General features: G+C 39.9%; 1 protein-coding gene across 1 annotated transcript in view; it reads left to right on the top strand.

Annotated features, from left to right (window-relative positions):
* The window catches only part of CAPN9 (calpain 9), a 49,686-nt gene that overhangs the window by 15,140 nt on the left and 17,648 nt on the right, over positions 1–16,898 (top strand). Inside the window, exons 6-14 of the mRNA XM_089529953.1 lie at positions 941–1,109; positions 3,897–3,980; positions 5,665–5,750; positions 7,058–7,135; positions 9,649–9,809; positions 12,012–12,169; positions 14,107–14,315; positions 16,192–16,228; positions 16,477–16,557. Of these exons, the coding sequence (XP_089386079.1) occupies positions 941–1,109; positions 3,897–3,980; positions 5,665–5,750; positions 7,058–7,135; positions 9,649–9,809; positions 12,012–12,169; positions 14,107–14,315; positions 16,192–16,228; positions 16,477–16,557 (1,063 nt within the window). The remainder of the gene's footprint in view (positions 1–940; positions 1,110–3,896; positions 3,981–5,664; positions 5,751–7,057; positions 7,136–9,648; positions 9,810–12,011; positions 12,170–14,106; positions 14,316–16,191; positions 16,229–16,476; positions 16,558–16,898) is intronic.

The raw sequence follows: 16,898 nt of genomic DNA on the forward strand, positions 1-16,898 counted from the left end.
CTTCCTGTGGTGCAGGCTGATAGAGAACTTCCATTTTCTTCAGACTGACTTCCAGCCCAAACAGCTCTGCTCCCTGACACAACATCCCAGGCTTGGCCAAATTGATCACCAACAATGGTCCGCCCTGGCCTTGCATCAGGAGGCATGGAGACACACTATCCACGATGCTGCAGCCTTTTTTGAAAACACACGCCGAACGAGTCTCGAAGAGAAACAACAACGCAGAAAGAACCACAACTTGGAAACATCACCCAAGGAGACATTTTGCTGTGCCTTCTGCAACTGGACTTGTTTATCTCATATCGGCCTTTTTAGTCATCAGTGCGCTTGTAGAAAGTGTGGGATGAGTCCTTCCTGAATCTTTGTTTGCGAAGAAAAGCCAGAGAGAGAGAAAGAATAGTCCAAGCCAGTGTATTCCCCATCACCATGTATGGATGTAAGAGATTGACAGTGAAGAAAGCAGATGAGAAGAAAATAATCTCATTTGAGATGTTGTGCTGGAGAAAAGTGCTGAACATACCATGGACAGCCAAAAACAAATGGGTCCTTGAACAGATCAGGCCTGAAATCTCCTTGGAAGCCAAGACGATCAACTTAAGTCTGTTGTACTTTGGCCACATCATGAGAAGTTAGGATTCATTAGAAAAAACAATAATACTAAGAAAGGTAGAGGGTAGTAGAAAAAGTCTACATGCCAGATGAGTAGACTCAATCAGGGAGGTTATGGGCGTGAGTTTACAGGACCTAAGCAGAGCAATGGGGAACAGGGAGTCTTGGAGACATTTCATTCATGGGGTTACCATGACTTCAACAATTTCCCCAATATTATAAAAAATGGATACTGCCATTACAATTTTCCATGATACTTGGATGAGTACAGGAGACCATGTTTTGTATGGATATGTGAGCGCATTTTTAAAAATGGCCATTGTTACTGTAGGTTGAATGGAAGTTATGAAGCTCTAAAAGGTGGAAGCACAATCGAAGCCATGGAAGATTTCACAGGAGGTGTTGGAGAAATGTATGAAGTTAAAAAGGCACCAGAAAACTTGTATGAAATTTTGGAAAAAGCTCTTAAAAGAGGATCAATGGTGGGCTGTTCTATTGATGTAAGTAAAACAGTAAATCTGGTTTTCAGTTTTGTTTTTTTGTTTGTTTGTTTGTGTTCAGAAATGCAAATCTCAGTCTTGAGCAAATTGTCTAATCCCAAGACTGCTTTGCAAATGTGATATTATTTAATGTATCATAACATTTGTTGGCATGCTGCTATGAAACATTAGTGAGGGCCAATGGGGAGAAGTGGCTTGATTGCTGGACTGCGATTTGAGAGATACAGGTTCCATCCTCTGTGGAGTCATGAAATTCACTGGCTAATACCGAGCCAGTCATCTTCTCTCAGGCTGATCTACCTCACAGGGTTGCTGTGAGAATAAAGTAGCAAGGAGCGCAGCCATAGACACAAGCTAAATGGAAGAAGGCAGGATATAAACATAATGAATATGGGGAACCAAGAGCCCTTCCATATAGCCAATTCATTTCTTATACTTCATTTAACACAGTCCTGTTATATACTAAGAATCAGTTCTATGTGCTTCCCAGACGCAGTGAAGAGAGTGTTTTCTTGCATTCTCCTTAATGTTAAATGTGTTTGCCATCTGAAATTTATAGCATAGCTGTGACTTAATTTACACTGCCTAATGTGGCAAATACTATTCAGATCTGTGCAAGAGATTATTTCATTTGATCTGTTGCTACTCTGGAGATTAAAGAGCCATGCACAGAGCTAAAGAGACTAAATGCATCCCTTTTGCTCTTTTCTTTTTTTATTAATGGAAAATAAATTTATGTAGGACAACAGTAGGACTGCAAGGCCAGTACAGAAATTAAGTACAGTACTATTTAACTCTATTGTCATTGAACCACTGGTTTTAATTTATTTACAAAATCAAAACTATTAAAATTAATCACACAAAACCAATAAGAAATACCAGTTAAAAATGAGTCTTGTTAATTTTGATGGCATTGCCATATCCATACTATAAAAAGGAACAGGTTACAGAACAATTCCATAAAATCAAAAGTTATTCCTAGGTATTCTTTGTACAAAAGAACAAAAGAGGCTTTCTCTCAGTCCCACCAAGATAACAGGCTTTCCTGGTAAGAACACTTGAAAAAGCCTTCCTGATGGTTGCTCCCACCCTCTGGAACATGCTTCCTCAGGAGGCTAGGCTGGCCCCCTCCCTGCTGGCCTTTCACCAGTAAGTAAAAACATTCTTATGCAGGCAAGCATTTTGTGTATAATGCATAGCAAGGTGGTTTTTTTATGGAGCAGGTGGTTTTTTAGTTTGTTTTTAACTTTTGTATATTTTATGTTGAGTATAGATGTTTTAATTGTTTGGAATTTTATAGAGATTTTAAATGTTTTATCTGTGAGCCGCCTTGGGTCTCTCCAGGGAGAAAGGCAGCATATAAATGAAACAAACAAGCTGTGGCGCTAAACTGAGAGCATTATGCTCTCAGGAAAAAAAAAATATTTTAAATGTTTAAAACACTACAATAGCAAAAGAACAAATATCAGTACCTATGTTGGAAAACATATCAAACTGGCCATGTTGGATGTAGGAATCAGGGAAAGATAATCCACAAAATAAATTTTCACATTGACTGTTGGTGAAAATTATTTATTACTGTTGTTGTTATTATTGTTGTTCTTATTTCTTACCTCCCACTCTCCAAGGCTCAAGACAGGGTATAACATGGATACAACACATAGTTTGTTGTTATGAGTAACTAAGGGTGTATTCACACTACAAAATAACCTGTGTGCAAACCAGGTTATTTGTGTGGCATTCATACTTGCCCCGACTGCAGTTGGGGGGGGGGGGGGCTCAAAAAACCCCACTTAACCTGAGTCCCTTACTGTGTCTTTTTTTTTTATTTTTGGTGCTGCAATGATCTGGATCTTCAGTAGTGAGAATGCGCTACCAGATTGATCTGGATCGTACGGAATCATTTCCAGAAATAGAGGGGCCTCCATTTCGAAATGATCTGGTGCCAGTAGGAATGCCAAACTGGGTTTAAATGCCACAGAGAGATCCAGACATTTAAATCATAGTGGGAATGGTGAACGTACAATGAATTTGTTTCAGAATTTAGGATTCTATCCCATCCATGTTCCCTACTGATGAAACAACTTCTCTTAGTTGAGGGCAAGTCCATACTCACAAAGCATTGGCAGTCACCTTTAAGTTGCTACACTGTGTTGGAAATCTCTCTTGAGGGTACACAATGATTCCCAGGTCTTCTTATGAAAGGACTTATTTGCAAAGTCATTGGGTGACAAGAATTAACAGATATAATGGACCCTTGGTATCCACTGGCATTTGATTCCAGGATCCCCTGTGGATGCTAAAATCTATGGATGTTCAAGTCCCATTATATACAATGCAATTGTAAAATGGTGTACCGTATATAAAATGGCAAAATCGTGGTTTACTTTTTTGGAATTCTTTTTAAAAATATGTTCAAGCTGTGGGTGGTTGAATCAATGGATGCAGAATCTGTGGATACAGAGGGCTGGCTGTAACTGAGTGTTATGCTTTGCATGTTAGGTTATGTTCTAATATCAAATTATGGCCTAAATCTTGCTGTTAGTTTCAAATAGGGTAGAGCCACTCACTCCACTGGGTTTACCTGTGTGTTCAGCTGTTGACTGAATGTGTTTACTTTGGTTGGGACTAACCAACAGGTTTCTAGCATATTTGCATCTCCCATTCTTAGGTGAAATACCCATAAGTTAATTCTATAGTCAAACAAACTGTTAATTGCATAATAAAGTTAATTGAATAAATTAATTCAAGAGCTGTAGTGTGTTGAAATCTATTTCCATATTTTAGACCAGAAGTGCAGCTGAGACAGAAGCTCGAACCCCATATGGCCTTATAAAGGGTCACGCATATTCAGTAACAGGTATTGATGAGGTAAGTGGTTTTTTGGTGACTTTTCTCACTAGTAAGAGAGAGGCAAAATAAAACAAAATAAGAGGAAATGTTTTTAATTGAATAAAAGGAATGGTTGGGGGTGTCACTGAAGCCTGCCTCTCCAATTCTGTTATGTCTCTGATTTCTGTCATACTATCAGAGAAGTAATATTATATCATGCTTTAAAATTGCTGAGGTGTAGAAACAAGTTTTATTAGATTACTCATAGTGCATGCAATTTCTATAGAGTAGGAGCTCAGATGATCTTTGACTGTAATCCTGCCGGGGCATTATGCTAGCAGATGCACTTTCTTCCAGATCACACAGTGGTGACAAGGAGAAACAGATAAAATCTGTTGGCTCCAAACAGACTACTTCACCAATGTCTCATTTTTCTTCATTGCTGCTGTACCCACAGTCTTTATCATCCTGCTATAATCTCAAAAAAGTATCTCAGAAATGAACCATAGAATTTGAAAGACTACAAGGGCCTTCTGGTTCAACTCTTTCTATGCAGGGATATACAAAAGCACTATTAAGTAGAGGTCATCCAACCTCTGCTTAAAAACCTCTCAAGAAGGAAAGTTCACTATCCTCTGAGGTATTATATTCCACTCTCAAATAGCTCTTATGGTAAAGAGGTCCTTTCTGATGTTTCTGTGGAATTTCTTTTCTTGTAGTTTGAATCTATTGGTTCATGATCCAATCGCTGCAGCAGCAGAAAGCAAGCTTCCTCCAACATCTACATGATGTCCATTTGGGTACTTAAACGGAACTATCATATTACCTCTCTACTTTCTGTTCTTCAAGCTATACACACCTAAATCCCTAAGCCATTGCTCACAAATCTTGGTTTCCAGGCCTTTTTCCATCCTAATTGCTCTCTTCTGAACACATTCCTGTTTGCCAATATCCTTCTTGGTTCCCAGTAGTGGCATCACTAGGGAGGGGGTGGTGAGGCCTGCACTGGGTGACCCCTTTTCTGGGGAGTCACCTGATCAGACCTTCCCCTCTGCGCATACCCCGCATGCTCTCCTTCCCTGTCTGCTCCCCTGTCTGCCATCCCTGCGTGCTCCCCCCTGCACACTTTCCCCACACACTCCCTGCCATGGAAAAGGACAGGGCGGCAGAGGGGGAGGGAGTGTGTGCTGCCCCAGAAGCCCCTCCACTGGAAGCCCCACCCCCTGCACTGGGTGACACCAAGTGTGGGAACACCACTGGTTCCCAGCATATGAAGGTGACAACGTGGCACTGCCAAAATGTCTCAAACTCTTTCACTCCTTTTTACTGTGTGCCACAGCTGCCACCACTTATTTGAAGGTAGGACTCACTCACCCAACTATTCTTCTCTGATGGCAGTACAATGCGTCTTTTTACCCCACTACTGTCACCAATATGGTGAGACTTGAACTCAGTTCTCACCTATAGTGCCACCTACACTAGAACTCTATTCTGATGCCAGCCCTTTGGGATCCAAACTTCCACCCCAGCTTGGCACCAATTATTCGTTAACACCCTATCTGGTTTGTCCTTATTAAGAAAGAAATTATTAACTTTTGGTAGCATTTTACAGACGTTTCTTTAAATCACTTCAAGCAACTACACATTGAACCAAAACAACGGAAAATTTTATCCACAAGATAGTTGCTTGCTTATTGATTCGTTTTGTTTTGGTTCTTCCTAGGTCAACTACCAAGGACAAAAAGTGAAGCTCATTCGTATTAGAAATCCATGGGGTCAAGTGGAATGGAACGGTGCTTGGAGTGACAAGTTAGTATTTTGAGAACTTTTAAACTGATACAAGCTCTGTAGAAGTAGTTCATGTTGTATTGGGTGTTGTATTGGAGGGAAAGCAGAAACTGTCTCCTCCTAGAATTTCTTTCATCAGATGTATCTAACTGGATTCTGATCTGTGTTCATAAATACATCTTTTAAGATATACAGAGATAGAAAAACTCTTGAGTTTCTTAGCAGACTTGTAACTGTAGAAAAATCAGTGGGATTTACTTCTTGATATCAGTCTGGTAAGGGAACCATACTTCATAACTAATAGGTTGGATCTAGTCTAGTGTTGCACATTCATACCTCACTGAACATTTTGCTAGTGAAAAACAAAGTAACCAAGGTTACTTGGGATATTATCACACAGGGAAAAGGACATCCTTTTCCCATTCTTTTCCTATCCTTATTGCACAATTGTGCAAAGATTATCAGACAATGTTGCACTTATCTGGTAATTATCCCATCTGTCAAGTGGAATTTCCACGATCGCATGAAAGATTATCAGATGACGTCATGCTTATCCCATCATTATCCCATCAGTGAAGCGGAATTGTCCTGTCATTTTTCATTAACAGGTATTTTCAATATTCAAAGGTGACAGGACAATTCTGCTTCACTGACATGATAATGATGGGTTAAGTGCAACCTGTGTGATAGTATTTCATGTGATCGCACAATAAGGACAGGACAAGGATGGGAGCGATCCGCTTCACTCCTATCCTTCCCTCCCCTCGTCTGATAATCTCATTGGAGGATTTGAGCTTTCTGAATTTCAAGGCCAACTGATCCAAACACACTTCCTGGAGAGAATGTAATTATCCTTTGGATTGTGCACTTCTCTAAATTTTGCTGCACACTTCTCAAGTAAAAGAAAATGTACCCAAACTGTATTTCAAAGAGTATATGTTAGGGTAAAAATCTTTCAGCAGTGCATAAAATATTTTTTATAAATGGGTAGCTTGTGAGAAGATATAGTTTAAAAATACACATTTAAATACAATTTTTGCAGAGTTTTAATATTATTAGCACAGTAAAGCAGTGGACCTATGAATGAGCACATGCAAAACTGACAACGAAAAGAAATAGATCCTCATATCCCTCTCCAAAGCTAGTAAAATGAGACTTCCAGTATTTTGTTAAAATATGAAGATGTATAATGTGAAATATTAGAACCTCTGTGCAGAATGAAATTAAGTATATCAAGTTTGCAGAGAAAGGCAGACTATATGCAGCAGAAATTTTTATTATTATTAACTAATTAATGAATGAAATAAGATTGCCTTTTTCTCTTTAAGTTCTCCAGAATGGCGTTCTGTCAGCCCATCTGAGAAAAAACGTTTGTATCAGACAGCACTAGACGACGGAGAGTTCTGGTAAATGAATATGCTCATTAAAATGATAAATGTGTTAAAGCAAATGCTCTCTATTGGATATTTGCTTAACTAGATCAGGAGACATACAGAAGACTGATTTAAATCCTTCATTACATTCATTATAACAAATCATTTTTACCATATCCCATATACTATCAAAAGTACTTTCTTGGCCTGTATTATTTATCAGTTACTTAAGTATACTTAACCAAGTAATCTGGCCCAACCTCCCCAAATGTGAAGAAAACATCATTCACCGGCACTCCCCATGCAGCTGATATGCAGTAAAGTAGGTTGGTGGAAGAGACAGTTATGACCATGGCAGTACTGTACTATCAAAATTGTGACTAAGTAGTGACCGTGAATACAAAACAGTTATGAATGAGTAAATCTTTTAACAGTTTCATATTCATGATCACTATATAGTCACAACGTGACTGCCCACCACACCCCCCTTTACCAGCATTAGCTGCTTGGGGAAGAAGGAGATTCATTCTGCTGGTGATTGGAGCATGGGTGAATGACAGTTCCGTCATATTTTGCGGAGGTGGGGTCAGGTCAAGAGATGTTTCTTAGTTAAGTATACTTAATTATACTTAACTAAGTAGCTGGTAAAGAATATAAGCCATCATTTTAAATTTTAAAATGTTTTAAATTTGTTTTTATTTTCTTAGGTTTGTAGACACCCCCCCCCCTTCCCACTCTCAGCCAGAAGGCTTAGCAGTAGCTCTACTAGTATTGGAAAGCAAATATGAAATATTTTTAGCTCAATTTCTTTTAGATCTGGAATACTTGAATTTTACATATCGTTAGTGGGCAAAGAAACTGTAAGAAAGCCTTTTAAAATCAGAATGTAAATTCTAGCTAAATTAGCTTTTAATTCTCATGCCATATTGACAGTACTGTCATACTGAGGCTAGAACAAACTTGTATTTTTCCACTCCAGAGAATAAGGCCTAGAGCAATGGATTCAAATTACAGGAAAAGAGATTCCACCTCAACATTAGGAGGAACGTCCTGACAGTGAGAGCTTTTTGACAGGGAAACACACTCCCTCAGACTGTGGTGGAGTTTCCTTCTTTGGCAGTATTATTATTATTATTATTATTATTATTATTATTATTATTATTAAAAACATAATGGCCATCTGGCCAGGGTGTGTGTGTGTGTGTGTGTGTGTGTGTGCTTTGATTGTGTATTCCTGCATGGCAGGGGGTTGGACTAGATGGTCTTTGTAGAAATATTGTTTCAGTTATTTAAGTTCTTAAGTGATATAAATGATTGTGCTCTTGAAGACTGTACTTCTTAACAATGGTTGGAAGGGTAATTTTTTTGGTCTCAGTGGCCATGCCAATTTGAGAATAGTGAGAATTGAAGTGAAAATTACTATCAAGTTGAAGGAACTTTCTCCCAAACACTGTCTGAATTCTTTCAGTATGTTTTAGTCACCAGTACTGTTTGAATTAAAGTATGTGTATGCAACACACAGCCTCTGGAGGTGTGTCATTGTTGGAGACTGGAATAGAAGTGTGCCATGATTTGGCTGCACTACCAACCCTCCCCCATCTCTTGTTCTCGCTTCCTTTTCCTTCTGGAAGGTAAACATTTCTCATGCTTTCTTTCTTACGCTCTTACACTCTTCTGTATCATAGAAATCCACCACAGTTCTTGCCAAGTTAAAATGGCAATTGAAACAATAGGGGAAACCTCAATGATGGCTGCCCATTTCCCCCCCTGATAAACATACGCATTTTCCAGTCACCATGAAATTGCGCACTCCTATACTAAAGAGTGACAAATTGAGCAGAATAAGGGTTATTATTAATAACCACTGTCAAAATTCCTTACAGGTTGAAGTGAGGATTCTACCCTAGGGAAGCACACTGGACAAGACTATGCTTTCACCCTGAGATTCCTCCCAATCACCCTGAGGAATGGAAAAGAAAACCTAGGCCCTGATTTCTGGGAACTCTACTGAAAACCCGAATGGGATTTCTCCAGATCAGTTAATTCTGGAAAAGGAACAATCTTTTGAGAAAAAGCCCATTGAGACCTACACATAGAAATTACACTATCATAATCAGTCTTTAGGGGTGAGAATGTGACACCCATGTAAACTGCCATAATTTTTTTTCTTAAATACCATCAGAGCTAACTTACAGACCCATAGCTAGTTGAGTGACCTTAGTAGTTTGGAAATTGATGTATGTTGCTGTTCTGTGCCTTCAAGTTGTTGCCAATTTATGGTGACCCTATGGCACCCCTATCACAGGATTTTGTTTTTTTGTTTATTGTCTTTGCAAGACTTGTTTAGAAGGGGTTTGTCTTTGCTTTCCTCTGAGGCTGAGAGTGTGTGTTGCCCAAAGTAACCCCACTGGATTTCCAGGGAGGAGCAGGGATTAGCACTCTGGTCTCCAGAGTCCTAGTCCAGCACCCAAACAACTATGCTTTTATGGCTTGTATACCTGGACTATAATAATTCACAGAATGATCTCTCTTACCATATCACATAGGATGAAGTTTGAGGATTTCCAGACCCATTTTGATAAAGTTGAAATCTGCAACCTCACACCTGATGCCCTTGAGGACAATGTTACGCATAAATGGGAGGTGACAGTCCACCAAGGCAGTTGGGTCAGGGGTGCCACTGCTGGAGGGTGCAGGAACTTCATAGGTATGGACATATATATTATTATGATGCACTTGTACTCATAGAGAAGATGCTTGAACTAGACAACTGAGGGAAGCAGGAGGGCTGGTCCATTCTTACAATCCAGGTTATGTTCTAAGCCAGGGATGAAGAAAGTGACTGTTTCTCCACATATAAGACTACCTATGTTTTGAAGTTTCCTGGGGAAGCCTTTGTCTCTATCCCATCATCGTCACATCTGGTGGGAACATAGTAGATGGCCTTCTATGCAGCTGTTCCCCAGCTGTAGAACTCCCTTCCAAAAGAGGCTAGACTTGTGCCCTCCTCAAGGACTGACTTTCAATAAGCAGGTGAAGACTTTTCTCGTCAAGGACTTGTCAAGGCAAAAGGGCATTTCATACTGTGCTGTAATCTATCTATTTCTTGTTTAAAATGGACATACAGTATTTTAATTGTGTTTAATTCTACTTATATTTTAAATTATATTTTAACTCTTGTATGATGTGCAACTTTTATTTGTATCTATTTTAACTTTTGTTAAATCTCAAGGCTGAGAAAATGGTGGGACATCATCATCATCATCATCATCTCCCTCTCTTTGTCTTTGATCCTGTTGTCTCTAATGGTTGTTATACCTATAATGAGACTTGTGTAGTGGTTTGAGCGCTACACTATGACTTTGTAGATCAGAGTTTGATTCCACCTCTCAGCCATGGAAACCCACTGGGTGACCTTGGGTGAGTCACACACTCTCAACTCCAGAAACCCCCATGATTGGTTTCCTTTAGAGTCACCATAAGTCAGAAATGACTTGAAGATACACAAAAAACCCAATGAAAACAAAAAGGAGGAGGAGGAGGGTCTCAGTCCACAGTCTACCAAGTCTTAATGACAGGAGTTTTGGACCATCAGTGATATGGATTCTGTCCAAGAACCTAGGAATCAGTGAGGTATTGTCAGATGGGAGATGTCCCAAGTAGTTACAACTTGTAATTCTGCCATGGTGATCTTATCTATGCTGAATTAATGCAGGCATGCTGTCAGTATGTTTGGAATTGCTCCCACAGCCCTGATCACAATTAGAACAATAGTTCCAGTTTACTTTGGATAGTAATGCCATCTATGTAAAAGAGAGAGAGAGAAAGAGAGAGATTAAATTATTGATAACCTTAGTTTGTGCAGAAAGATTTCACAATATGAGAAATGCTGCAGTACAAGGATACATTGGAATTGATGCAAAAAATATGATTTACCATCTGTAAAGAACTGATGGGAACTGACTCCTCAAAAATGGTTCAAAATAGTCAAAAATTTATGGGACTCTAATATTGAAAGTGATAAACAATTAGAGATTACTATGCCAGATATAACTGGTTGAGTGAAAGAATGTTTGGATTACATGTGACATGCCTGGGGATAGCAGACCTGAAAACTTTGAGGGGAAAGATGGTCCAAATTGCCATGTACACTGAGGGCATTATATGAGCACATGGTGGTGGTGGTGGTGGTGGTGGTGATAGCTAAAATCCTATTGGGGAGTTACAGATGTGTAAGGACTGTAGTTGTGGTGCTATGAAATGAATCCATCCCCATCCCCCAATCTCCACTTTGCAGGCATCAGCTGCTGTGATCAATTGAGGCCTGTTCCTCTATCACTCAGGAAGCAGTGATTGACATTCCCATCCCCTCCCATGAGCAACTGTGGTGTGACAGGGAGAACCAGGGTCCCCATTGCAATTCTCTCTCATGCCAGAAATTGCTTAGGGGCAGGAGGGAGACTGCCAATCTACTGCTACCCAGTTGGCAAAAGAACAAACCAAGACTGCCATGGTGATCTTATCTATGCTGAATTAATCTGAATTATCTATGCTGAATTAATCTGTGCTGAATTAATGCAGGCATGTTGTCAGTATGTCTTAGTAGCTGCTTCCCAGTAAGTGGGGATTGGGGGGACTTTTGTGAGCCCTATGTATCCCCTAAACTAGGGGTTATGTAGAGATTGTGAGTACAAAAGAGGTATAATTGCCTAACTCTAGGTTATGCATTTGTATCTGCCCAACAGAATTTGGCCAATAATAATAATAATAATAATAAAATCAAGATCTACAAACTGAGATTCAGCTCCTCTGGAAAAGAAAACAACTATAGTTCACATGCTGATAGGTCCTCTGGGAGGAATTCCAAATTAAAAGCAAAACAAAAAACTTTTAACTTTCTTATTTCCAGAAACTTTTTGGACGAATCCACAGGTCAAGCTCCAGTTAACTGAAAAAGATGATGGAAAAGATGGCTGCACATTTCTAGCAGCTCTCATGCAAAAAGACCGCCGTAAACTAAAGAAACTGGGTGCTGAAATGCTAACAATAGGATATGCTATCTATGAGGTATTTCTTAATGTATGAGGCTTTTGTGTGTGTGTCTTCATGTCACCTGTAGACTTCTGGTGGTGACCCCATGAAAACCATAGGGTTTTCTTAGGCAAGGAATACTCAGAAGTGGTTTTGCTATCTTCTCTCTAAAATATAGCCTGCAGTACCTGGTATTCATTAGAAATCTCCCATCCAAGTACTAAGCAGGGCTGGCCTTGCTTAGCTTCCAAGTGGAAACAGATCTGGTGCCTTTAAGATATTTAGGCTATCATATGAAGATTATTTCTGCAATAACAGGGTTGACCAGACACCTGATAAGCTATGGCCTTGCATAGTGGTGGTCTCTGAGTCCCTTTCCCAAGGTCAGTACAAGATATTTTTTATTGCCTATGGCAAAAGGCAAGATAGCATCCCTGCCCTTATTTACACATGCAGAAACTGTCCAGACTACAAGTTGAATTGTACTTCAGTATTGACTATGAAATAGCAAGACAGAGAATAGTTTTTTGTGGGTTTTTCAAGCTATGGGGCCATGTTCTAGCAGAGTTTCTTCCTGACATTTTGCCAGCATCTGTGGCTGGCATCTTCAGAGAAAGATGTCAGCCACAGATGCTGGTGAAATGTCAGGAAGAAACTCTGCTAGAACATGGCCACATAGCCTGAAAAACCCACAAAAAACTATGGATGCCAGCCATGAAAGCCTTCGACTTCACGAAGACAGAGAATGTTGTCCCATTAAAAGAATTGAGGTAAAATTTAACTGGCCAGTTCAGTCAGGCTGAGTGACATACAAAGCTCTGTCTTCCAAAAGAGGTGATGAGCCCAACGGCTCAGAAGGAACAGCCAAGCAATTGTTCCTGTTACTTCGCTGCCAACATCTGTTGTCTTCCAACAGATGCTTCACACTACAATGGGCCCACTGTATCTGGGGTGTTTGGTTCCAGGGCGCCTCATAAATACCAAAAAAGTCCTTGTACATCAAATGGCATAGAGCGGAAGTTTAGGCAGTGCTAAACACTGGCTGCTAGGCACACATTCTTTGTGTTCCCCTCCATCCAGGTAGCCTACCATCAAACCACTTCTGCCTTCAAGGCTGCAGCTGCAGTATTCCTGCTTGTTTATTCTCAAGGTGGAAGTGGATACCTTGTGGGTTCCTTGGAGGTGGGAAAGCCCAAAAAGCATGTGCCTGGTGGCTGGGGCTTGCCACCACCACTGCTGGTGTCCTGGGACTACTTCTCAGCCTGGTCACATTAGATCTCTTGTATTTTTTCTCCACAGTTGGTTAAAGCTGTGGATCCAGTACCCGCAGATATAGAGGGGCTATTGTATACAATTATAGCACTTTATATGATATCACTTTAAAACAGATATGACTGCATTCTATAGAATCCTGGGCTTTGTTGTTTGGTGAAACAGTAGAGCTCACTGGCAGAGAATTTGCAATACTTTACGAAACTTCAAATCCTCCAATTCCTTAAGATGGAGTCATGGCACTCAAAGTGCTATAACTGTGTACTGCACTGTGAAAGAAACATTTCAGATTACATAATTATTTATAAAAAATTGTGCCTTCATGTGTTCAAAAAGGATATCAGCGATGAACAAAATTCTAGTAAATAATTCAGCACACTGGATGTTGAGTTTTCACATGTATCTGTTTCCCACTTAATGTAGAAATACATATTTCCTATTCCTTGTGTTAGATTTAAAATCAGTGTATGAGAATACAGCAGTCTACGGGCCAATATAGGTGGGTGTTTTGGTGGGGTTGGGGACACAGTGCAGGCTGTGGAGGTCACATGTGGTCCACAGATCGCACCTTGCCCATCTGTTGCAACACACAAAAAATAGTATTTGAACTCATATCAATATATCCTTCAATCCAAAAGATAAAAAATATTATCAAGTTACATATGCCAAGCTGACAGATGCATCTGATCATCTAATTGCAGAGCCCAGAAAAAGATGAGCAGTTGACAAAGGACTTTTTCCGCTACCATGCGTCGAAAGCCAGGAGCAAAACGTATATAAACTTGAGAGAAGTCTCTGACCGATTCACTCTACCACCTGGTGATTACATTATTGTCCCTACCACATTTGAGCCACATCAGGAGGCTGATTTCTGCCTAAGAATTTTTTCTGAAAAGAAAACACTTACTAAGTAAGTATTACCAGCTATCTTATCCAGCTAAGAGACAATTTCACAGAGAAGCATGCATTTGCAAGTAACTCCCTGTTTCCATCATGGCTGTCCATGATGGAAACAGAACCTGGGAAATTTATTTTCACTTGGAAAAGTTACATGGTCAGCAGTCAGGCTGGCTGGAGGATTCTGTGAGTTATAGTTCAAAAGATTAATGTTTCCAAATTCTGGAGGGAAATTCTTATCTGGAGGCCCTTTGAATAATTTAGCCTCCTGGAGTATAGTGTCATGCTGTCTGCTGTCTGACTAGGTGAACAATAGTCCAAACAAGTAACTTTTCTAAGCTATGTCTTGAGAGATGGTGTCTAGCTTATTAGCTGTCACACCCTCTTGTCCTGTTCCTACATCCCTGTTTTTCAAACTCAAAGTGAAAAAGAAGCCGAAGAGCCATTTGAAAAGAGAACTTCTTCTCTCACTAGGCCACCACTCTTAGCATCATGCATCTTGTTGCATGAGGCAGAGCAGCAAATGCCTCCCCACTGCCCATTCCAAACAAGATGCATAATATCCAAGTTGTTTTAGCACCTAAGCTAGAGAATCTCACAAGTGCCTCTTCCTCTCCTTGTTAGTAAACACCCAATTAAATTAAATAAAAATAACTTACAATGTCTACCTAGTAGTGTAGCTACAGTAGTTCTGGTCCATCCATTCCAATTGCTTTCTTTCTTGGGAGGCTGTGTATTAAAAGAAGGTAATGCTTGGTAAGGTGGGAGACAGTAGGAAAAGACTGCATTACAAGTGGATAGACACAGTCAAAGAACTATGGCTTTGAGTTTGCAGGATTTGAGCAGGGCTGTTGATGACAGGATGTCTTGAAGGTCTTTCATGAAGCTGACTTGATGTCAGTTAACAAGAAGACCTGCTCTTGGATTTGTGATGTGGTGGCCATGGCCCGATAAACATGATGACCATGTAGTGCTTCCCAATCTAACTACAAGAAGGGAAAGGTGTGAGAAGAAAACAATGGAGTCAGTGTAAATTGGACTAATTTCTTATGGTGGTTTCCTTCGTTTGGTTGCCCTTCTATGGGTGCATTCCATGCTGATCCAGTAATGGAACAATGGAAACACCTAATGAGACTTGTAGGCTGATATTGAACAGGAATGAGAAAATCTCTGGGCCTCCAAATATTTAGGACTATGACCCCCACAGTGCCTTCCCATTAGCCATACTGGGAGATCATAAGCCAAATATCTAAAACATCTGAAGTTCCCCACACCTGGTGTGGGATGAACTTTAGTGCTGCCTGTTCTGGCATCTGCTATTAATATGATCCTGCACTTGCCACCTACTTTCCACAGGGTGCCACAATTACACTCTGTACTGAAATGAAGGGAGGGGAAATGCATGTGGTTCTAAACTCTACTTTTGCAGAATGCAAAACTCCCTGAGTCCCCCATCAATCTTTTTAGCCTGATTATCAGGTGAGTTTTCTCCCTGAAATGTCAGAGAACATCCAGCAAATGTGGCTTTTCCACTCCCAGACCTTCCCACCCTGTTGTTTTTGGCCAAAATGATGTCGAGAACTGATATGACCTCCTGTACACTGTAAGGCACTGGTTCAGCCTTCAGGAGACAAAGCATCAGTCTCTGCCCCTCACACTGTTGGCAGAACCCTCTGTGATGTGAGAATTGGGCATGGGACACACTTACGTTCATTTCCCTTCTGGACAGTGTACCTGATTTTATTTTCATGTATTTACTTACAAAAGTTCAAAACAGAAAGTGTGATTTATTTATTTATCTATTATTATTATTATTATTATTATTATTATTATTAACCTTTATTTATATAGCACTGCAATTTTACTGGGTTCTTGTTTATTTTTCATAGGGAGATGGATGGAAATGTTGACATTGATCTGCCAGAGGTAGGTCATGGAGTTTAAAACAAGCGTTGGGCAACTCATCACATTCCAATTCACTATTTTTGTACTGAGATTAATTAAGATGACTTTTTGTCATCTGAGTATGACAATGCCAATTGAAAATAATGACTGGGTTTATGACACAATATTTTAATAATGTGTGTCTTAATAAGAAGCAGCTGAATTGTAGTAATCAGAAATACTAATTTACTACTTTAAATTTCCCCATTCATAATTTCTGAATTGTTTAGCTTCCAGAACCAACACCACCACAAGAAGAAACAGATGAAGAGAAGCAGTTCCGAACATTATTCAAACAAATTTCAGGAGAGGTAACGTTTCACCAATAAATTAGAAACAAAGCCATAACCCAGAAAATAACAACAACTCTGGATGACTGGCTAGTACAAAGTTCCATATGGGACATCTCCAGATAAGACTAAGAAAGATATTTGCTTGAAATCAGGAGAGCCACTGCTAATCAGTTTAGAAACTATTAAGCTAGAAATCCCTATGGCCTGACTTAATTAGAGCAGGGGTGAACAAAGCCGCAAAAGTCAAAGCCACAAATGTGGAGGGCCAACTGTACTTACAAAACTTGTGTATAATCAAATGCAAGATCTAATGAAGGAATGTGGGGAGCAGAAAGTGGCTGCATGTTAGACTGATGCAA

The sequence above is a fragment of the Sceloporus occidentalis genome, unplaced genomic scaffold, assembly GCF_023333645.1.
Source record: "Sceloporus occidentalis isolate IW3139 unplaced genomic scaffold, rSceOcc1.0.p SCAF_6, whole genome shotgun sequence".
In the NCBI taxonomy this organism is placed as follows: Eukaryota; Metazoa; Chordata; class Lepidosauria; order Squamata; family Phrynosomatidae; genus Sceloporus; species Sceloporus occidentalis.